We start from the raw sequence: 23,454 nt of genomic DNA on the forward strand, positions 1-23,454 counted from the left end.
AAGCATGACCAGCGAAGCGAGCCCGCAAGGGTACAAGCTTCTACTATTGGTGGCCAGATAATACATTTGGGTCAAAATAACAGCGCTTTAAGGGCATCGAACTGCACTTCCGCATTCCCTCGACGTCACGTCCAGGTCCATTAACTGAAGGGGATCTGAACTCAACCCTGACAGAACACCTGTGGCAGGGCAGGCTGGAACGTGCCACAGGTTGCCTTTCCCTGATCTACTGCATTTCCTTCCACTTTTGCTGGTCAAAAGGTTTTACCAAACCTCCCCCATATTGTGCAGTATGTGATGTGTCCTCCTCATGAAGGTAAAAGGAGCCCACGTGACGTCACATATTACGCCAGGCTCTGCGGTAAAGCTACAGCTCTCATGGCTAAAACGAGCACCCAGCAGCTCCTAGCAGTAAAGGCCGAAGCCGGCATTGTCCTGTCCTTCATATTGAAGAGACTGAACGCTCCTCTTGGTCTACTAAAAGATGGACGGCGCCGTGGACGTCCGGCAGCCCAGCTGGAGACAGGATCACATGTCAGAGCAGTGTGGTGTGTTCGGCCTCTAGCAGATGGGACGGTGTGAGGGGGGGGGAGACCTGGGCGGCGTGACGTCACCGCCTGTTAGAGAATTTTCACGGCGCCATTTTGAAGCTGCAGCGTGAGGCTCCTCCGTGTGTCCCGTCTCCCGCTCGCTCTCGCCCGGATCGCAGACGCTCGCTGTGAGGAGGAGGAAGATGTCCAATAGGAACCTGAAGCAAGTTCGCATCGAGAAGAACAACAACAGCGGGGGCCGAGGCGGCGACATGGTGTCTCCCCCGCAGCAGCAGATGGTGCCCGGAGGGGGGAGGAACAGCAACAAGCGCAGCCTGCAGGAGGGGGACCCGGCCCTCATGCCGCCCAAGATGGACGAGGGGGCAGCCGAGGAGCGCGGGGTGACCATCGACATCAAGAGCCTGCTGAAGCCCGGGGAGAAGAGCTACACCCAGCGCTGCCGCCTCTTCGTGGGGAACCTGCCCACCGACATCACCGAGGAGGACTTCAAGAAGCTCTTCGACAAGTACGGGGAGCCCAGCGAGGTGTTCATCAACCGGGACCGGGGCTTCGGCTTCATACGGCTGGTAAGCATGGGATGGGTTCCGGGGGCATCCATGGGGGGGGGGGGGGCACTGGGATGATATCTGTGGTAGAGGTAAGGGGAACGCGTTTCTGTGTTCTACCTCAGTGTGTAATGGGGAATGTACATCTCTGCGTTTATGTTGCGTCAGTGGGTGATGGGGAATGCACATCTCTATGGGTTTATGTTGCGTCAGTGGGTGATGGGGAATGCGCATCTCTATGGGTTTATGTTGCGTCAGTGGGTGATGGGGAATGCGCATCTCTATGGGTTTATGTTGCGTCAGTGGGTGATGGGGAATGCGCATCTCTATGGGTTTATGTTGCGTCAGTGGGTGATGGGGAATGCACATCTCTATGGGTTTATGTTGCGTCCGTGGGTGATGGGGAATGCACATCTCTATGGGTTTATGTTGCGTCCGTGGGTGATGGGGAATGCACATCTCTATGGGTTTATGTTGCGTCCGTGGGTGATGGGGAATGCACATCTCTATGGGTTTATGTTGCGTCAGTGGGTGATGGGGAATGCACATCTCTATGGGTTTATGTTGCGTCAGTGGGTGATGGGGAATGCACATCTCTATGGGTTTATGTTGCGTCAGTGGGTGATGGGGAATGCGCATCTCTATGGGTTTATGTTGCGCCAGTGGGTGATGGGGAATGCGCATCTCTATGGGTTTATGTTGCGTCAGTGGGTGATGGGGAATGCGCATCTCTATGGGTTTATGTTGCGTCAGTGGGTGATGGGGAATGCACATCTCTATGGGTTTATGTTGCGTCCGTGGGTGATGGGGAATGCACATCTCTATGGGTTTATGTTGCGTCCGTGGGTGATGGGGAATGCACATCTCTATGGGTTTATGTTGCGTCCGTGGGTGATGGGGAATGCACATCTCTATGGGTTTATGTTGCGTCCGTGGGTGATGGGGAATGCACATCTCTATGGGTTTATGTTGCGTCAGTGGGTGATGGGGAATGCACATCTCTATGGGTTTATGTTGCGTCAGTGGGTGATGGGGAATGCGCATCTCTATGGGTTTATGTTGCGTCCGTGGGTGATGGGGAATGCGCATCTCTATGGGTTTATGTTGCGTCAGTGGGTGATGGGGAATGCGCATCTCTATGGGTTTATGTTGCGTCAGTGGGTGATGGGGAATGCGCATCTCTATGGGTTTATGTTGCGTCCGTGGGTGATGGGGAATGCGCATCTCTATGGGTTTATGTTGCGTCCGTGGGTGATGGGGAATGCACATCTCTATGGGTTTATGTTGCGTCCGTGGGTGATGGGGAATGCACATCTCTATGGGTTTATGTTGCGTCCGTGGGTGATGGGGAATGCACATCTCTATGGGTTTATGTTGCGTCAGTGGGTGATGGGGAATGCACATCTCTATGGGTTTATGTTGCGTCAGTGGGTGATGGGGAATGCACATCTCTATGGGTTTATGTTGCGTCAGTGGGTGATGGGGAATGCACATCTCTATGGGTTTATGTTGCGTCAGTGGGTGATGGGGAATGCACATCTCTATGGGTTTATGTTGCGCCAGTGGGTGATGGGGAATGCACATCTCTATGGGTTTATGTTGCGCCAGTGGGTGATGGGGAATGCACATCTCTATGGGTTTATGTTGCGTCCGTGGGTGATGGGGAATGCACATCTCTATGGGTTTATGTTGCGTCCGTGGGTGATGGGGAATGCACATCTCTATGGGTTTATGTTGCGTCCGTGGGTGATGGGGAATGCACATCTCTGTGGGTGATGGGGAATGCACATCTCTAGTGTTCCCTCTAGCTCCGGTGGCAGGCAGGGCGCCGGAGCCAGAGAGGGCAATCTAGTGCGCGCGCCGAAGGCGCGTGCCCGAAAGGGGGCGTGGTCATGAAAAGGGGGCGTGTCTATAAGACGCGTCCCCTTTTCGTCATACTTGGGGGCGTGCCCGGCGCTTACGGACATGCCAGGCAGCCCCCAAGCGCTGCAGAAAGGGATAATAGACGCGCCCGGCGTCTACTCTCCGGCGGTGACCAGGTCACCGCATGTTTCTCCACCCGCGGGACACTGCGTCCCGCTGGTGAGAACGGCTCCCGCAGGCTGTGAGGGCAGGGCGCTATTTGCCTTTTGCCCTCCTCCTGGAGGGCAGGGTGCTTTTTGCTCTCCAGAAGGAGGGCAGGGCGCCGCGCCCCGCTAAAACAGCCTAGCGGGAACGCTACATCTCTATGGGTTTGTTGCGTCAGTGGATGATGGGGAATGTACATCTCTATGGGTTTATGTTGCGTCAGTGGGTGATGGGTTATGGGGAATGTACATCTCTTTGGGTTTGTACCGTCAGTGTGGTATGGGGAATGTACATCCCTTTGCGTTTGTACCGTCAGTGTGGTATGGGGAATGTACATCCTTTTGCGTTTATGTTGCGTCAGTGGGTGATGGGGAATGTACATCTCTGCGTTTATGTTGCGTCAGTGGGTGATGAGGAATGCTACATATCCCTCTGCGTTTATGTACCATCATTGGGGAATGAACATCCCTTTGTGTTTATGTTGCGTTATGGGTAATGTACATCTCTGGGTTTGTACCGTCAGTGGGTGATGGGGAATGCACATCTCTATGAGTTTATGTTGCGTCAGTGGGTGATGGGGAATGCACATCTCTATGGGTTTATGTTGCGCCAGTGGGTGATGGGGAATGCACATCTCTGGGTTTATGTTGCGTCAGTGGGTGATGGGGAATGCACATCACTATGGGTTTATGTTGCGCCAGTGGGTGATGGGGAATGCACATCTCTATGGGTTTATGTTGCGCCAGTGGGTGATGGGGAATGCACATCTCTATGGGTTTATGTTGCGTCAGTGGGTGATGGGGAATGCACATCTCTATGGGTTTATGTTGCGTCCGTGGGTGATGGGGAATGCACATCTCTATGGGCTTATGTTGCGTCCGTGGGTGATGGGTTATGGGGAATGTACATCTCTTTGGGTTTGTACCGTCAGTGGGTGATGGGGAATGCACATCTCTATGAGTTTATGTTGCGTCAGTGGGTGATGGGGAATGCACATCTCTATGGGTTTATGTTGCGCCAGTGGGTGATGGGGAATGCACATCTCTGGGTTTATGTTGCGTCAGTGGGTGATGGGGAATGCACATCTCTATGGGTTTATGTTGCGTCCGTGGGTGATGGGGAATGCACATCTCTATGGGTTTATGTTGCGTCCGTGGGTGATGGGGAATGCACATCTCTATGGGTTTATGTTGCGTCCGTGGGTGATGGGGAATGCACATCTCTATGGGTTTATGTTGCGTCCGTGGGTGATGGGGAATGCACATCTCTATGGGTTTATGTTGCGTCAGTGGGTGATGGGGAATGCACATCTCTATGAGTTTATGTTGCGTCAGTGGGTGATGGGGAATGCACATCTCTATGGGTTTATGTTGCGCCAGTGGGTGATGGGGAATGCACATCTCTGGGTTTATGTTGCGTCAGTGGGTGATGGGGAATGCACATCACTATGGGTTTATGTTGCGTCAGTGGGTGATGGGGAATGCACATCTCTATGGGTTTATGTTGCGTCAGTGGGTGATGGGGAATGCACATCACTATGGGTTTATGTTGCGTCAGTGGGTGATGGGGAATGCACATCTCTATGGGTTTATGTTGCGCCAGTGGGTGATGGGGAATGCACATCTCTATGGGTTTATGTTGCGTCAGTGGGTGATGGGGAATGCACATCTCTATGGGTTTATGTTGCGTCCGTGGGTGATGGGGAATGCACATCTCTATGGGCTTATGTTGCGTCCGTGGGTGATGGGTTATGGGGAATGTACATCTCTTTGGGTTTGTACCGTCAGTGGGTGATGGGGAATGCACATCTCTATGGGTTTATGTTGCGTCCGTGGGTGATGGGGAATGCACATCTCTATGGGTTTATGTTGCGTCCGTGGGTGATGGGGAATGCACATCTCTATGGGTTTATGTTGCGTCCGTGGGTGATGGGGAATGCACATCTCTAGTGTTCCCTCTAGCTCCGGTGGCAGGCAGGGCGCCGGAGCCAGAGAGGGCAATCTAGTGCACGCGCCGAAGGCGCGTGCCCGAAAGGGGGCGTGGTCATGAAAAGGGGGCGTGTCTATAAGACGCGTCCCCTTTTCGTCATACTTGGGGGCGTGCCCGGCGCTTACGGACATGCCAGGCAGCCCCCAAGCGCTGCAGAAAGGGATAATAGACGCGCCCGGCGTCTACTCTCCGGCGGTGACCAGGTCACCGCATGTTTCTCCACCCGCGGGACACTGCGTCCCGCTGGTGAGAACGGCTCCCGCAGGCTGTGAGGGCAGGGCGCTATTTGCCTTTTGCCCTCCTCCTGGAGGGCAGGGTGCTTTTTGCTCTCCAGAAGGAGGGCAGGGCGCCGCGCCCCGCTAAAACAGCCTAGCGGGAACGCTACATCTCTATGGGTTTGTTGCGTCAGTGGATGATGGGGAATGTACATCTCTATGGGTTTATGTTGCGTCAGTGGGTGATGGGTTATGGGGCATGTACATCTCTTTGGGTTTGTACCGTCAGTGTGGTATGGGGAATGTACATCCCTTTGCGTTTGTACCGTCAGTGTGGTATGGGGAATGTACATCCTTTTGCGTTTATGTTGCGTCAGTGGGTGATGGGGAATGTACATCTCTGCGTTTATGTTGCGTCAGTGGGTGATGGGGAATGCTACATATCCCTCTGCGTTTATGTACCATCATTGGGGAATGAACATCCCTTTGTGTTTATGTTGCGTTATGGGTAATGTACATCTCTATGGGTTTATGTTGCGTCAGTGGTGATGGGGAATGTATATCCCTTTGCGTTTATGTTGCGTCAGTGGGGTATGGGGGATGCTGCATATCCCTTTTGCGTTTTTGTTGCGTCAGTGTGTAATGGAGTATGGGGAATGCACGTCTCTTTGCGTTTGCATCAGTGGGTGATGGCGTATGGGTAATGCTGCACATCCTTTTGTGTTAATGTTGTTAGTGGGTGATGGTGTATGAGTTAGTCTGATGGGGAACTTGTTTTCCTTTTGAGTTTGTTCACTAAGTGATGTAAGGGGAGCACACTTCCTTTTGCAATTATACTGCAGCAGTGGGTGAAAATATATGGTAGTCTTATTGGGACATGTTTCCCTTTGTGTTTATACTGCATCAGTGATTGCTGTATGCAGTAATTGTATAGGAATGCAATTCCCTTCCTGTCTTTTCTGTGTCAGTGGGTAATGTATGTGGTAGACATCTGGGGGAATGTGTATCCCTGTATCAGTGGGTGATGTATGGGGAACGCACACCTCCTTGCGTTTATACTGCGGCAGTCAATGCTATGTAGTTTTTTTTTTTTGGGGGGGGGGGGGTGAGGGAACAATGTTTCACTTTGTGTTTATACTGCAGCAGTACTTGATGTATGTATGGGCAGTGCACATCCCTTCGTGTTTATGTTGTATCTGTGGGTGATATATGTGGCAGTCTTATGGGGAGTGCATAACGTTTTACCCATGGGCAGCGAGGAACTTATCTGTGGGATGGACATCACACGGGTACTGTAATCTATTTCCTTGTACATGATGGTAGTGATCATCCTTCTGTGCCCCTGTGAGATGTCTAGTTGCATCTGAGATGACTTGTAATAACGAGAAACTTTTATTTGCCGTACAGAAGCATGTGTTAATAAAAGGCCATAGTGTTTTTTTGTTTTTTAGATGTATTTTATTCATAAAGGTGTATCTTGTTCATTATTTGTTACTTTTACGTATTTCAGTGGTGTTCAGTCAGCGACAATATGTAGAGAGATGTTTATGTAAATAACTATTTTCTTTATCCTGGCTATTTAAATAACTTCATTACTATTCTAATTCTAAGTGGGAATTCAATTGTTTAGCGCTGCCACAGTTCTTGTCTACACTGATCGGGAGCAATTCAATTATTTGGGTCGAAATGCTGCAGTATCCCATAATTTCTGCTAGGACCCTCCTGAGGTGGCAACACAAATCCGCCCAAAGTCGGGCTTTTGGGCACCCGAACTCAGCGTGCCAAGTGGTTTTCATGGGTGTAGATGCTCTACGCGTCTAATCCCGGCAAATCTAGGACAACATGCGCGATAAGTAAGGGTCGCCTGTGGAACTTATTCCGGTCGGCAAACTCTTTTAATATAGCCCGTCGGACGTCCAAAAATGATTGAATTCCCCCCTAATGGTGCATACACACGATCAGAGTTTTCCTTCAGATATGAACGATAACGATATAAAAATCGTTCAATCGTTCATATCTGAAGGAAAATCGTTCATATCTGACATGCCTGAACGATGGACGATCAACGATGCGCGTTCCCGTTTGTCAGATAACGATATCTGACATCTGATGGGTTTGCAGTCAGACTTGGACGATTCCATTCATTTTAATGTAGTCAAAAATCGTTCAATCTTTCAAATCGTTCAAAACTTTGGTAAAATCGTTCAATCGTTCAGTCGTTCATCTGACAAATCTGACCGTGTGTATGCTCCATTAGGCTTTTGATATTTTGACATTTTCTTCATATTTAGCTACATTTTTCATCAGATATTGCTGTATGTACAGCCATAGCCAAAAGTTTTGAGAATGTCACAAGTATTGGTTTTCACAAAGTTTGCTGCTTCAGTGTTTTTAGACCTTTATGTCAGATGTTACTATGGTATACTGAAGTACAATTACAAGCATTTCATAAGTGTCAAAGGCTTTTATTGACAATTACATTACCTTTATGCAAAGAGTCAATATTTGCAGTGTTGACCCTTCTTTTTCAAGACCTCTGCATTTCGCCCTGGCATGCTGTTAATTAAATTCTGGGCCACATACTGACTGATGGCCGCCCATTCTTGCCTAATCAATGCTTGGAGTTTGTCAGAATTTGTGGGTTTTTGTTTGTCCACCCGCCTCTTGAGGATTGACCACAAGTTCTCAATAGGATTAAGGTTTGGGGGAGTTTCCTGGCTATGAACCCAAAATTCTGATGTTTTGTTCCCCGAGCCACTTAGTTATCACTTTTACCTTATGGCAAGGTGCTCCAAAGGCATTGTTCATCACCAAACTGTTCTTGGATTTTTGGAAGAAGTTACTCTTAGCGGATGTCTTGGTACCATTCTTTATTCATACCTGTGCTCTTAGGCAAAATTGTGACCTTCGGCTGAGAAGCAACCCCACACATGAATGGTCTCAGGATGTAAAAGTAACATCCTATGCAGTGGCGTAACTATAAATTTTGCTCCCCCATGCCAAAAAAGTTTCAGGCGCCCCCCCCCCAACCCAAAGATCAAACACACCCAAAGACTACGTTTTAAGGTGTGTGGTTACATGATACAGCAACGTGCCTTACACATTATGACACACTAAGTAATGCCACTTATAACACAGTGTGCCACACCGGAATGCCCCTTACAACACATTATGCCACACCGGAGTGCCCCTTACAACACATTATGCCACACAGCAATGCCCCTTACACATCCCACACAATAATGCCACATATAACACATAATGACATACAGTAAAGCGCTTATAACAAATTTATGCCATGCTGTAATGCCCCTATTTCACATTATGCCACACTGTAATGCCCCTTACACATTATGCCACACAGTAATGCCCCTAATAGCACATTGTGCACACAGTAATGCCAAATACACATTATACCAAACAGTAATGGCCATTACATCCCACCCTGACAGATCTACTTCACCAACCCTCCTTTCTGCTCCTGCCAGTCCGTCACCTCCGCTCAAGACAGGTTGCACAGTTTTTATGTCCATGTAGAACCATATTATTGGGAACATAGTTTATAACCTGTAAACTGTGTATCAAATTAGTGCCCCTTATGCAATGCCCCCCGTGGTAGTGCCCCTTATGCAATGCCCCCCGTGGTAGTGCCCCTTATGCAGGGCCCCCCTGTAGTAGTGCCCCTTATGCAGGGCCCCCCTGTAGTAGTGCCCCTTATGCAGGGCCCCCCTGTAGTAGTGCCCCTTATGCAGGGCCCCCCTGTAGTAGTGCCCCTTATGCAGGGCCCCCCTGTAGTAGTGCCCCCTGTAGTTGCTCCCCCCCTCCGCGCACACAAACACACTTACCTTTATCCCCGCTCCAGTGCTGCTGCCGTCCATACCCCGGCCTCCGCTCCTCGGCACTATGGGAGTGACGTCATTTCGTCACTCCCATAGTGCCCTGCGGGACCCGGAAGATGGAGGGAGCTCCGGCTGCCGCCGGGGGTTTGAATAGGAGCCGGGCGCCTGCTGGTAACACACTCAGCGGGTGCCCGGCAGATGGAGGGTGCAGGGGCTGCGACCGTAGTTACTACTACTGCCCCCGTCACCCACAAGCTACCCAGTGCCTCCAAGCCGCTGCGGGGGCAGTAGTTACGCCAATGATCCTATGATCGTGCCACATTCAAAGTCACAAAGCTCTTTAGTATGATTTTCTTTCCTATGGAGATAGCATAGCTGTATGCTTGAGTTCATGCAACTGTTAGCAATGGATTGGTCAGCAATGGCTAAACACACTAATTAGAAGTAGCCTTGTGGTATATGTAGTCATGAGTGACTGTTTCTGAGCTTGCAAATATCTGACCTGGTTGCCTGGAAGCATTTTTTTTAGTCACGATGGTGTATGTTCTATTTTTTTTTTTTTTAGTTTATTTCAGAAAGCACATGGTGTAATCTGTTTTCTTTTACAGGAATCAAGAACACTTGCTGAAATAGCAAAAGCAGAACTTGATGGTATGATTCTCAAAAACAGACCTCTCCGTATCCGTTTTGCTACCCATGGAGCAGCATTAACGGTTAAAAATCTTTCTCCCGTCATCTCAAATGAGCATCTTGAAGAAGCCTTCTCCATGTTTGGCCCAGTTGAGCGAGCCGTTGTTATAGTTGACGATCGTGGCAGAGCAACTGGAAAAGGGTTTGTTGAATTTGCTGCAAAACCTCCAGCGCGGAAGGCTCTTGAGAGATGCACTGAAGGCGCATTCATATTGACAACGTAAGTAGTTTTATTATATTTCTTCAGTGCTCATGCTAATGAGTTCAATGATTCCTCTCAATCAGTGAATGAAATTAGGAGGCGACATTTGAGAAGTCAAATAAAAAAGACATTAGATTGATCATTCTACATCTACTACTGAAAAGTGAGTGTTTTTCAGTTTATCGCCTTGAAACACAATGGGACGTTAAATTCCATAAGTTTTTAAAGATACAGAAGAAAATGCTTAAAAAGAGGTGGATATATGTTGAAACTACTGAGTTTTATATTGTTATGATTCTAATTGTTTACAAAGGAACTGAATAAACTGATGTATAGCATTTCATAGATTAATGCCGGGTACTCACTGAGCGATTTGTACAGGTACGACATGTCAGGCCGTCATATTGTACCACGGACACACACACATTAGAATGAAGTAATGCACTACTGAGCGATCCCTCGTTCGTCCTCCCAATACCTGCAATGTGGCAGCATGCAATATCGTCCAGTTGGACCAGCCGATATCACAGGGGAGTCGCATATCTACCGTACACACTGAGCGATGAGGCCGATATGTCGTTATGATTCGGCTGGAAGCGACTTATTGTGCCGACATTGGGCTCGATTCTATTCTGCGCGAAGTGAATAGCTCTAGGAATCAGCTCCCGGAGATATTCAATAAACCGCGCAGCTAACCCCGGCTAAGGATTTCTTCTCGCCCCCCTCCGGGGATGTGAGCAGAAATGCGACAAAAGTCGGGAAGTTGGGTCGGGGAATGCCGTTCTCGTGCCTTAAACAGGGTGTTTAGTCGCGAGAACGGGCATTCTCCGACTAAACACTGCACACAATTGAATAGCTCCGGGAGCTATCTCCCGGCGCTAATTACATCGCGGCCCATTGTCTCAGCGTGTACTCAGCTTAAGACCTACAAAACTTTTTTATATGGGTGTTCTTAAAGAAATCCATTGTTCTAAAAAAACAAAACGGTATCATTCTTGTACATATGACCATGTTAGAGAATATAAGCTGTATCTTTCTTATTCTAAAATAATGAATTAAACTCATTTTGTCTTTTGTATGTGTTTTGTTATGAAGTGAACTTTGTCTTCATGTGTAATGCAGCTGATATTGTGATATGATGGTTTTATGTATTTTTCCATATTGCTCTCAATAATAATGCAGTGGTTCCCAAACTCTGTGTCCTCAACAGTTCACGTTTTCCAGGTCACGCAGCAGGTGCACAGGTGTAGTCATTACTCGCAAACATTTTAAAAGATCCACAGTTAGATCTCATTATTGCACTTGTGATTATGTGAGGAAAAACATGAACTGTAAAGCTGGCCACACACTAGATCAACTTACATCCAACCAGCCAACTAGTTGATTGGTTGGAATGAAAATCTGGTAAGGAATGCAATCAGCAATTTGCTCCCAAACGCTGGAAAATGGACCAAAACTGTTGTTTGCACAAATAGTTTAGATCAAACATTTAACAAACTTGTCAGCACGACCATTTTCATCTGTTTTCTGGCATTTAGGAGCAAATTGCTGATCATCATTTACTCCCGTACGTTACCAGATTTTCATTCCAACCAATCAACAAGTTGGCTGGTTGGATGTAAGTTGGTCTAGTGTGTGGCCAGTTTCACATTTGCCGCTTTTGATCGGGCAGGCATGAATTGGGCAGTAGCCATCCGGGTGTTTCCAGGCACTGTGTGCCTTTCACAAGCAGCGGCCTTGAGCCGCTTTGTATGTTTTAAAAAAAAAAAAAAAAATTGGGCATGCGCAGCTACTGCTGCACAAACCCGGCAGAAGCCAGTGTGCGTGAAAGGAAACATTGTTTCCTTTAGACCACTGGCATGCAGGGACGGCATAGGCACGGCAGCCGTCCTGCACAGTAGATATTTCCAGCTGTAACACCGCGACCGTGTCGTGTGAAAGGAGCCAGCAGATTCCCTGCATTACTATATTTCACAGCCGGCTAAAAACCGGGCAGCTTTTTGCCGCCCGGCTAATGTGAAATAGCTCTATGGGGTCCCGAGGACAGAGTTTGACAACTGTGCTATAATGTAATGTTGCTTCTGTCATTTTCTATTGTGTGTTTTATAATGTCTCCTTGTGCTGTCTTTTATTTTCTATATTTTGGCATACATCTGATGAGATGGGTATCTCATTCTACCCTATGTGTAGAAGCCCATACAGTAGTAAAGTGCAATGGAATATTAGTGTTCACTCAAGGTCTGGCATCAGGCAGGGCACTAGAGGTAGGGTAATTCTGCGCGCGCCCGAATAGGGGGCATGGCAAAAGAAAGGGGGTGTGTCTTTATGACGTGTCCCCTTTTCTTTACTCCTGGGGGCGTGCCCGGCACTTACGGACATTCCAGGCAGCCCCCAAGCGCCGCAGTCAGTGTGACTGGATGCCGGGGGCATGCGCCTGGCATCCATTCACCGGCGGTGACTGCTGTGCCGCCCTTTTCACCACCCACGGGACATTGTGACCCGCGGCTGGAGACAGAACCCGCAGGCTGTCTCGGGGTGCTGTGCTGGAGGGCAGCGTGCTTTCTGCCCTTCTGAAATATGGCAGGGCGCGGCGCCCCGCTAAAGCAGCCTAGCGGCAACACTAGAATGTACCAGAGGTTCCCAAATTCTGCTGTTACAGTTCACGTTTTAAGGCTATCCATGCTTCAGCACAGGTGGCTTAATTAGTGCCTCGTCATTTTGATTTAGACATCTGGACTCAATCATAGATATCTTTAATACCTGGACTGTAATGGCAGAGTTGGGACATCTGGAATATATACAGATTCAATATAAATGTTAATTAAAAATGAGCACGTCTGATTTAGTTTATCCCAAAAAATCTATTGACCAAGCATCAGTTTATACACTGAGCAGCCATAACATTAAAACCACTGACAGGTGATGTAAATAACATTGATTATCTTGTTACAATGGCAGAAGATAAGGGCTGGGATATATTAGGCAGCAAGTGTACACTCAGTTGTTGTGGTGCAAGCGTAAAGCTGCATACATACGGTACGATCTGTACCATAAACGACTTGAAAGATATCAGATGTAGTTTCACAACAGCTGGAGAGCCACAGGTTGACCAAGAAAGTATGACACTTAAGACTCAATTCATTTAGAAGTGAACTTAAATTGCATGTTCCAGCTGAAAGTACGGGAGATGTGCAGTGCGCACAAATCTAGGTACATGTAGAAGGCTTACAGAGTACATTTTATCAGAGCATCCATCAAAGCACAGACACTGTACCAGCAGATCTATGTTTGTGTGCTGTATATCAGCAGCTCTGTCAAATAAAGCCGGCTACAATGTAAGAACAAAGGGGCATTATCATCCGATCAGCATTGTTACTCCAGAATATATTTTTGGCAGCACAATCAGCGTATGAAAAAGGGTGTGTGTATATATAATTTTTTTTTTTTTTTTGCGGTGCAATATACAATAACGAGATCTTTCAGCGACGTCCTCCTGCCACATCCCTGAACAGGCAAAGTTGACGATATCGGGCAAGTTGGCCTGCATGTACGGACGATCATAGATATCGTTCATGCGGGCTGGTCGTTCACTGCATAAAAATGAACGATATTTCGTTGAACGATAGTTAGCGTTCATAGATATCGTACCGCCTGTACATTAAGAATCTGAGCGACTCTGACCAGGGCCAAATTGTGACGGCTAGACCACTGGGTCAGAACCTCTACAAAACGGCAGGTCTTGTGGGGGGCGTTCCCTGTAGCATGATCATTGGTCCTCAAGGCTCATTGATGTGCATAGATAATTATCAACTGCACCAGAATTATTAGACTCATTGTAATATCACAGAAAAAGACTATTAGGAATAAATGTCTGATTCCAATTAGGGGGTTCTACCACTGACTAATATGACTCTGCATGTTCTTTATTAAAAGATACAAATTGTTATACTTGTATTTATCAAGGTTTGTTACTAATCGTATCAAATTGTGTTCAGATGCTTGAAAAAACTTCCATTATCAAGGAAGCTCTATGTCCATGTAGCGAGTATTTGAAAGGAGAATATCCTTCAATCATGTAAAATGTGTATCAAAGGGTCAAGGGCCAGATTAAACAGGAGGAGAGAGAGAGAGGGCAACACTGCATTGTGACAGGGTTTCCCTTCAGATCATTTATATAATAAGTGTTTATCTGTCTTTTATGCGCGGCCAGAGTTTTGTACCCAGCTCCACCAAATTTGGCATGGTGGTGTACTTTGACCAGGATTAGGTTTTTGTCTAGCTTTGGACTTCGTCAGGGCCACACACTGTCACGCAATCCCATAAAACTGGGACACTCTTAAATTACACAGGTTCTGGGTCTGAGGGCCGGCTTCATACACTGTCACACTCTGCAGGCTCAAAGCAGCTCAGCAATCGATATATTCAGACTGTGGCAGACTGCATAATCAAACCACAATCTTTTTAAACTTTGGCAAAGTTTAGCAGATGGAGATTACAAACAGCAGGGGAGATTGATCGCAGCCACTGTGGGCTGGCCCCATTATTTCTTGGGAAACGGACTCCAGTCCCAGGAATTCCCCCCGATGCGCTGTGCTCAGCCTGGGATCGCCAGAGGGGGAAGTTTTCACTCCCCCGCTCCGGCAGATGAGATGTTCGTTACTGTTTCCTGCTTCGCCTTGGTATCGTGCTGCTATAATAAATCTCCCCCATTGTTTCAACTCATTACCACCTAAATGATCTCCTATATTGAGAGTTCATAATATTCACATATACAATGTATTATGCAGTTTCTGAAACTTACACTTCTATTATGAGCATAGATTAGGTCTGTTCAAGATATGAGTAGCCCACTTATTTTTTTGGTAAACTTGTTATTTATGGAACATTCTCACTACTGTCCCCATGCTGACCCCTGTCTACTGGCGAAAGCTCCTTCATGATCATCAGAGCTGGACCATGGAGCATTGGAAGAAGGTGGCCTGGTCTGATGAATCACATTTACTATTTATCACTTACATCATTTATATGGAGAAGAGATTGTACCAGGATGCACTATGGGAAGAAGGCAAGCCGGTGGGGCAGTATGATGCTCTGGGCAATATTCTGCTGGGAAACCTTTGGTCCTGGCATTCCTGTGTACTATGACACGTACCACCTACCTAAACATTATTGCAAACCAAGTACACCCTTTTATGGCAATAGTATTCCATTATTGCAGTGGCCTCTTTCAGCAGGATAATGCACCCTGCCACACTGCAGAAGTTGTTCAGGAATGGTGGGAGGAACATGAGGTGTTTATTTGGCCTTCAAATTCCCCAGACCTTAATGCAAATGAGCATCCATGGGATGTGCTTGAATAAAAAGTCTGTGCCATGGAGGTCCCGGATCACAAAACATCTGCTGGTAACGTCTCTGTGCCAGATACCACAGGACAGTGTCAGAGGTCTTGTGGCGTCCATGCCTCGACGTGTCAGAGCTGTTTTTGGTGGCACAAGGGAGACCTACACAATTTAGTTTTTTTTTTTTTTTTTTAATGTATTTTTATTGAAGCAATGAATGTTGCAGCAGCATATGACACACAAAATGTTACAACTGTTTATGCAAATAGATGATGGGTGTATCACATTGCCAGAAAAGGTAGAACATAAAAATAGTTGTGCAAAATCAGTAATTCAAATGACTTTTGTTACAATATGAGATATGGAAATAAGTCTAAAGGTTAAGGATAACCGTAAGGCGATGAAGAGTCACAGAGAACAAGAAACAAAATATGATGCCATCATCTTAATGTATCGCAATATTGGCTGATAAAAACGATAAACAAAAGAATAGTGGAAAATACAAGCAAAAGGGTTGTGCTCGCCCCCTCCCCTTAAATCCCTCATAACCAACCTGAGAAAGAGAAAACTAGAGGACATCGGGAGATCAACCTCTAAAATTCGGCACATATACCAAACAGTATTGGACAATGAGCCGTGGAGTTGAGATCTAACAGCACTGGATAACGTTGTAATGTAGCTTTCCCACACACCAAAAAACTGTTCTACTTTCTTGTCTCCTAACACTGCTCCCACCCATTCCATCCAGAAAAGATAAGAGTTTAAGCTTAAATACGGACAAAGATGGAAGTTCAGGGTGTATTCATACTTGTAAAATAGCCTTACAGCTACTGCACTAATTGCAAGCAGCAGTTTTTTGCCACCTCTAGAGATATTTTGTCCCCTTGGAGAAACACCAAAAAGCGCCCATTCAGGGCTTAAAGGCAGATAATTTATTAAATGCTCCGTTTGAACAGCTATGCACCTGCACCCAGAACCGACTAACCAAGGGGTAGAGCCAAAGGCAATGATAGAGATCTGCATATGACTCACAACTTAAAACAGCTATGAGAGGTAGTCTCCTGTCAAAAACAGTCTAAGTGGGGAAATATGTTCTATGTAGTACATTCAAAAACATTTCTTTATACATCGAAGATGAGTCAGATGATTTTTTAATGTTATGGCTGATTGGTGTATACCATAATATAGCAATAAAGGTGTCCTGTTGCCGGGGACCTGACCCACGTGTATAAGATGGTTGCCACGGCGCTGAAGGGGATAACCGGGACAACATTTTTAAATATATTTTCTCAGTGTCAATTGCAGACGCAGGTTTTGGTAGAAGTGCTGTATTGTAAAAAACTAAAATAAATCTACGTGTGTGTGTGTGTATGTTTCATACTTATCAAACTAAAACTATTTGATAAAGCTGAGTAAAGGGAGATCTTCCTAAATACATCAGCTTCCCTTTTGTCCAGAGTTTGCTGGGAGAGGTTTTAGAGTGACTTGATACTTTGCAGATGGTTTTCATGTGCTTGGATTCACTAACATGTGCAATTTCTTTCAGTACACCTTTGCCAGTTATTGTGGAACCGATGGAGCAATTTGACGATGAAGATGGTTTGCCAGAAAAATTCATGCAGAAGACTCAACAGTATCTAAAGTGAGTAATTAAGCTGCTTCCGAACAGTCTAATTGATATAAAAAGCATAGGAATATGACCCCTTTCCCACAAGCACTGAATCCAGGCAGTGAGCGTCTTAGATTTCAACGCAGTGCCCAAGACCCATTTACTAGTCAACCGGTTACTGTATATACATGGTTTACAACAAAATGTTCTCATTTGGGTTGCCATTGTACCTTCTTCTAACCTGGGATGGCTATTATGGCCAATTTTGTGTGTTCAAATGAAAATGGCATGTGGTATAGAGAAGTCATTTTTGATTTTTCCCTTTTATATAGCCCATTAGCTGAAGTAGGCGGCATTGCTTGGGTTTAAATCTTTAAGTTAAGTTAGGATCCCAGACCAATTGCCACCCCTCTGAAGTTTTCATTCAAATCTATCCAGTGGACACCCCAGATCAAAATTCTGCCCAGTGTACACCGACCAGGACCCAACCCCCCTAAAACTTGGCCAAGATCCAACTGGGACCACCTTGCGTTGGTTTAATCTCATTCGGTATTCAGTGCAGTGGTGTGCAAATGCATAAGCGGACAAACAGACCAATGAATTTATTTTATGTTCTAAAGATAGATATTCTAATATGCTGTCAGTCTGTCCCGAGAAGGAAAATCTAATTTTATAGATTTAAAAGGTAGTTATTCTATAACGCCACAAGTTCTGGAAGCCTAATGATTTTACGCCACTATTTTTGGACCATAAATTAATAGCGCTCAAGTCCCCACCTTTTAAAATAATTATAGTTCTCTGGAACATTTTGGGGGCGATTGAAATGCTTGAGCCGATTTTCAGTGGCAGGCACCCGACGGAGCAATTCAATTATTGCTGCTTTCCGGCGCGAACAGCTGCTGGCACCAGCATTTCTGCTCCCCCACCTCCTGAGGAGATGAGCAGACCTATGTGAAAAGTCCTTGGTTTGAGCAACCTAACCTGGACTTGACACTGGTTTAGCAGTTTTACACGGCTAAACACGGTCTAATTGGGGCGCGGCAATTGCAATAATTAATGGGCACCCACAAACAATTGAACTGCAACATTGGGTGCCCATTAAATACCGCGACTTAAAAAACAAATGATTTCCCCCATTGTGACCTTTAGTAAATTATGAATTTGCCCAAATTCAATGTAATGAATTACTATGAAATAAAAAAAAAAAAATCACTTTGTCCTGGCACTTAACATTATCTCGCATTTGCTGAATCAAACTTCAGCAGTCTGAAGCTATATGGATGCTTTGCTAGGTATAGTTGCAAAATGGTAATTTATATTCTAACTAACATCATGAGGGGGGCAATGTGTTACTGGGTCACGTGCAATGCTCCTGTCTCACAAGTGTGACCAGAATAAGCCAGTGGCACATTGTGTCACTGCAGGCAGAGCAACCCCTTTATGGCTCAATAGATTTTACCCAGACCACTCATGAATAACCTTATGACCATCCTTACGTCCTGAGTTTCGGGGGAAAATTTAACAGACCTTCTAAAAATGATTTGTTGGGGACATTGCCCATAGCAATGAAACCTATTCTAGGTATGTAGGACATTTTATAAGATTACCGCTATAAGCTGGTGGGTTGCTATAGGCAGTACCGCCACTTGTCCTCATTAGGTGGTTTGATAAATCTCCCCCTAATGGTAGGGGTGGGCAATAAGCAGCCCCCCCAACTGTTGTAGAACTACACATCCCAACATGCCCTGCAATGGTTTTTCTATTTGGCCATGCTATAACTGTTACAATGCATGCTGGGATTTGTTATTCAGCAACAGCTGAAGGGCCGCTTATTGCCCACCCCTGCAGGCCACAAGCTGCCTTCAATAATTAGTAACAAGATGTATGGTAACTGATAATGTTATTTGCTTCTGCTTCAGTGAGCTCTTACAGCTAATTAGTCTTTTGAATCATGTGAGCTCTGATTTGCTGTTAATCTTTTGCAGCAGGAATATGTAGATGGAGAGTTGCTGCGCTTCCCAAACTGTAGCATTGCCGTTCTCCCCTTCCTCTTTACCTATTACTCTGGCCCTGAGACAGCATGTAGGCGAGCATGGTTCTACAAGCCAGAGGACTAAACCTTTATCACAGAGCCATATTATAAAGACCTAACTATGATTTGCCTTTCCTGAAATGTCTTTTCATCTATTTTCCCTTCATTTGAATGTCTGAAAAGCAAATTGTTAAATAAAATTTCCCCTGTGTAGTAATAAATGTTCAAACAGAACAAATTAGCATGGTGGTCGCCCAGGTGCAGCTGGCCCACCAATGACAGGAACTTCCAGATCCACCATATAAGTCTCTGGCACAGTGTATATTGCAAACTGTTACATAGTATATGGGTTATGTTTGCCAAAAAGCTCCCTAGCAATATTAGCACTTGCAAAATACAGCATGTTTATTAGGTATTTCTACTTCAGGGTCCATAGGGTTCCACAGGATACCTTGGGGGTATAGGTGTGACGTCAGTCGCTGGGCACCATAGAGTTAAGCTTTTCAGCCTCCCAGGATGCACTAGGGTCCCCCTCCTATACCCCGCCCCCGAGCCAAGGCACCTAAGTTTAGTTTGGTGCCCGGCCGGCGTCGGGTGCACCTATCGGAGTGGGGGCTAGAAGAGCCCCTGAAGCTTTCTTCAGTGCAGCTGTGGCTGCACATCTGGATGTACAGCATGGACAGTCAGTCCTGACGTCCATGCTGTCTTCCCTACACCCCCCCGGTACCAGAACGCCGGTACCGATCCGGGGATGCTGGTGAGCATCTGGGGTCACAGCTAGCGGTGACCCCAGATGTTCCGGACCATGGCCGGATCCAAGGGGGACAAAGGTAAGCAGCGGGGTCCCGCGGTGGGTCCCCGCTGGTCACATGGTCCTAAGTCCCCCGGCAGGGGGCTCCCTGGGGACTGGCTGCAGCGTGGAGCCAGGCGACCAACCTGCGCTTTCCACTACCCCCTGGGACAGCGGACCGCAGCAGAGCGGTAGCGCTGCGGCGTCCCAGGGGTTAAATGCATGCCAGGGGAGCGCGCCTTCCCTGTCTCACAGCCGGCGCCTCCCCCGCTGCACATAGCCCTCTCTGCATGCTGCCGACTGGTCCTGTGGCAGCGCTCCTCCCCCAGGCCAGCCTCCTCTCTGCTCCTCGGCGGCCATCTTCTCCAGAACGCATGGTGAACGCTGCTGGAAGCGCTGGACGGAAGCATCGTGGTCTGGGTCCCCCCGCATACCTCTCCTCCGCTGTGGCTCAGGTCTGTGTATGCAGCGCTGTGTCCTACCAGGCCCTGTGTCTGTGTAGTTGAGTGATCAGCGCTGTTAGTGCAGGAATGGTTATTTCTCTGCATTGTATGTGACTGTGCTAGTGCTGCCTGTAACTTTTCTTCTCTAAACTGTCAGCTTTATTACTGTCCCTGTTTTTTCTGCTAAAGCCCTTGCGGTGCGGTGCTGCAGGGTGGTCTCTCGCCTATTTAATACTTAATTGGTGAGAGAGGTCACATACGTGGTGCCATCATGTCTGAAAGTGATTTTCCCCTCCGGCTACAGTGTACCACGTGCAAAGTACCGTTAGCGGAGGGGGAGGGTAGCGCGGAGGGCCTTTGCCGGCAGTGTTTGTCCATGGCGCGGCCTATTACGGTTACAGCACCGGTACAGGAGCCGCCCTGGGCTTGTTTCGCTCAGGCGTTAACAGCTTTAGTGGGCCAGTTAGCTCCGCAGCCCGCGTTTACTCCGATGGGTTTGTCCCAGCAGTCTGTGGTGTCGTCACCCATGCAGGGGTTCCCACGACAATTGGTGGTACCCCACAGTCTCCCTATTTCCCCGCTCCCGGGTTCTCAGGAGCCAGCGTGGGTTAACTCCCTGACGAGTTCTGTACAGCACTTGTCGGATGTGTTGCAAGGGGAGTCTGTGATGCGGCTTCATAAAAGGCCGGTGGCGTCTCTGTCCGCTCCTTATGAGGATGACGAAGGGACGTCTGATGATGGGGAGATTCTGGATCCTTACGATCAGGAACCTCTCCATACTAAGGACGCTGATGCTAAGTCCAAAGTATATATTCCTGGACTTATTCGGGCGGTCCGCACAGCCTTGGTGATTGAGGACGAAGTTCCCCCAGCGGCTAAATCTAAGTATGCCTTTTTCAAAGATGTGAAGGGCGATGCCACAGTCTTTCCTCTTTCGGGTCAGTTGGTGGACCATTTAGAGGAGGCGTGGAAACAACCTGGCAAAAGATACCAGCCGCAGAGACGCCTGGCGGTGGCTTATCCGTTCGCGGATAATTATTTTGCCAAGTGGGAATCCCCTCCACAGGTGGATTCTCACGTGACCCGTCTTGTCCGTAGTGCCACATTGCCGATGCCATCCATGTCCTCCCTTAAGGATGCTACGGACCGCAAGGTTGAAATCTGCCTGAAGTCCGCTTATTCCATTGCAGGGGGGGCAGCACGGCCGGCTATGGCCATTTGCTGGGTTGCCAGAGCGATGGAGCGCTGGGCGGATTCATTAGAGGCTTCTTTTGAATCCGACTGTCCGGCCGAACAGGCGGAGTTGATTGGCAATCTCCGTGATTCGGCCACCTACATCAACGAGGCGGCTCTAGACATTAGTACTCTGGTGTCTAGAATTTCTTCAGCAGCGGTAGCTGCTCGTCGCACCTTGTGGCTGCGATCCTGGAAGGCGGACGCAGATTCCAAGAAAGGTCTGGAAGCGTTGCCGTTTACCGGAGAAGTTCTCTTCGGTCCGGATCTGGATAAGATTGTGGCCACGCTGGCGGCAGCCAAATCGGCTTGTCTCCCGTCGGCCGCTGCTCCTTCTGGTTCTGGACCATCGTCCTTTCGGTCATCTAGGGCCCAGGGCAGGCCCAAACCACAGTCGTTTCCTCGACAGGCTGGCCCTAAGAAATCGGTCAAGCCCCGGAAGCAGGCATGGAGTACCAGACGTCCGGCCCCCCAAGCCAGATGACAAGCCTGCGGCCTGACGGTCCGGGCCTCCCTTTGGGGGATCCCAGGGTGGGAGGCCGCCTGCTACAGTTCGCCCAGTGTTGGTCGACCACTACGACAGACACTTGGGTTCTGGAGGTGGTTTCCCACGGATACGCCCTCTCCTTCCGGCACAGACCCCCGGCTCGATTCTTCACCACGGGTCTACCATCAGACCGGAACAAGGCTACGGAGCTGCGGAAGGTATTGCACACTATGCTCCAGGCTCGAGTTATAGTGCCTGTTCCATTCTCCCAGAGGGGCCAGGGTTTCTATTCAAATCTATTTTTGGTACAGAAACCCAATGGGTCATATCGTCCGATTCTCAACCTCAAAGCACTCAACAAGTCTTTGCCGGTCCCGAAGTTTCGGATGGAGACCCTACGGTCCATCATTCTGGCGCTGGAACCTGGGGACTACATGGTGGCATTGGACATACAGGACGCTTACCTGCATGTCCCTATTCTTTTGCGCCATCAGCGGTTCCTCAGGTTTGCAATCCGCAGCGACCACTTCCAGTTTCGGGCGTTACCTTTTGGCCTGGCAACAGCACCACGTGTTTTCACCAAGGTGATGGCGGTCATGGCGGCTTCTCTGCGGCTGCAGGGAGTCCGCATGTTGCCGTATTTGGACGACCTGTTATTGGTGGCAGGATCTCCAGAGCTCCTGTTACGCCACTTGGACCTGACCATTGCACTGCTGCAACGGCACGGCTGGCTAATCAACTGGCAGAAGTCCACTCTAATCCCGTCTCGGAGGATTCTGCATCTTGGAGCCTTATTGGACTCGGGACAGCAAAGGATCTTAGTGACGGAGGAAAAGATCTCGGCTTTACAGTCAAGGGTGCGCAGTTGTCTGCACAGCCGCCGGGTGTCCTTACACTCGGCGATGAGGTTACTGGGCTCCATGGTGTCGGTGTTCGACATGGTGGAATACGCCCAGTTTCACTCCAGACCTCTGCAGCACCTGATCCTGTCCTAGTGGAACGGGCTGCCTCAGTCTCTGAAGTCCCAGACGATTGTGCTCACCCCGGAGGTTCGCCTGTCCCTTGCGTGGTGGTTACAGACGACCCACCTCAACAAGGGACGTCCGTTCTGGGTTCCAAATTGGGTCCTGTTGACAACGGACGCCAGTCTTCGGGGCTGGGGAGCAGTTTCGGGTCCACACTTGTTCCAGGGCAGGTGGACGCCGACAGAAGCGGAGCTTCCAATAAATATCTTGGAACTCCGTGCGGTCTTCAATGCTCTCCAGCAGGCACAGCGGTTTCTCCAGGGTCGCCCGGTGCAGGTCCAGTCGGACAACGCTACCACCGTGGCCTACATAAACAGGCAAGGAGGAACTCGCAGTCGGGTGGCTCTCGTAGAGGTCTCTCGGATCCTGGTTTGGGCGGAGCGCAATCTTCCGGCCAT

The 23,454-nt window shown here is 48.1% G+C and overlaps 1 protein-coding gene across 3 annotated transcripts in view; it reads left to right on the forward strand.

The window, feature by feature from the left end:
• The first annotated feature begins 597 nt into the window (after positions 1-597).
• The window catches only part of PSPC1 (paraspeckle component 1), a 107,319-nt gene continuing 84,462 nt past the window's right edge, over positions 598-23,454 (forward strand). For all 3 annotated transcript variants that reach the window (XR_015872878.1, XM_088458554.1, XM_088458555.1), the window contains exons 1-3: positions 598-1,117; positions 9,815-10,116; positions 16,984-17,079. Coding sequence is in view for 2 of the 3 variants with exons in the window: in XM_088458554.1 (XP_088314680.1) it covers positions 734-1,117; positions 9,815-10,116; positions 16,984-17,079 (782 nt within the window). In the remaining variant the exon portion in view is untranslated. The remainder of the gene's footprint in view (positions 1,118-9,814; positions 10,117-16,983; positions 17,080-23,454) is intronic.

The sequence above is a fragment of the Taudactylus pleione genome, unplaced genomic scaffold (genome assembly GCF_031769625.1).
Source record: "Taudactylus pleione unplaced genomic scaffold, aTauple2 ptg000842l, whole genome shotgun sequence".
NCBI lineage: Eukaryota > Metazoa > Chordata > Amphibia > Anura > Myobatrachidae > Taudactylus > Taudactylus pleione.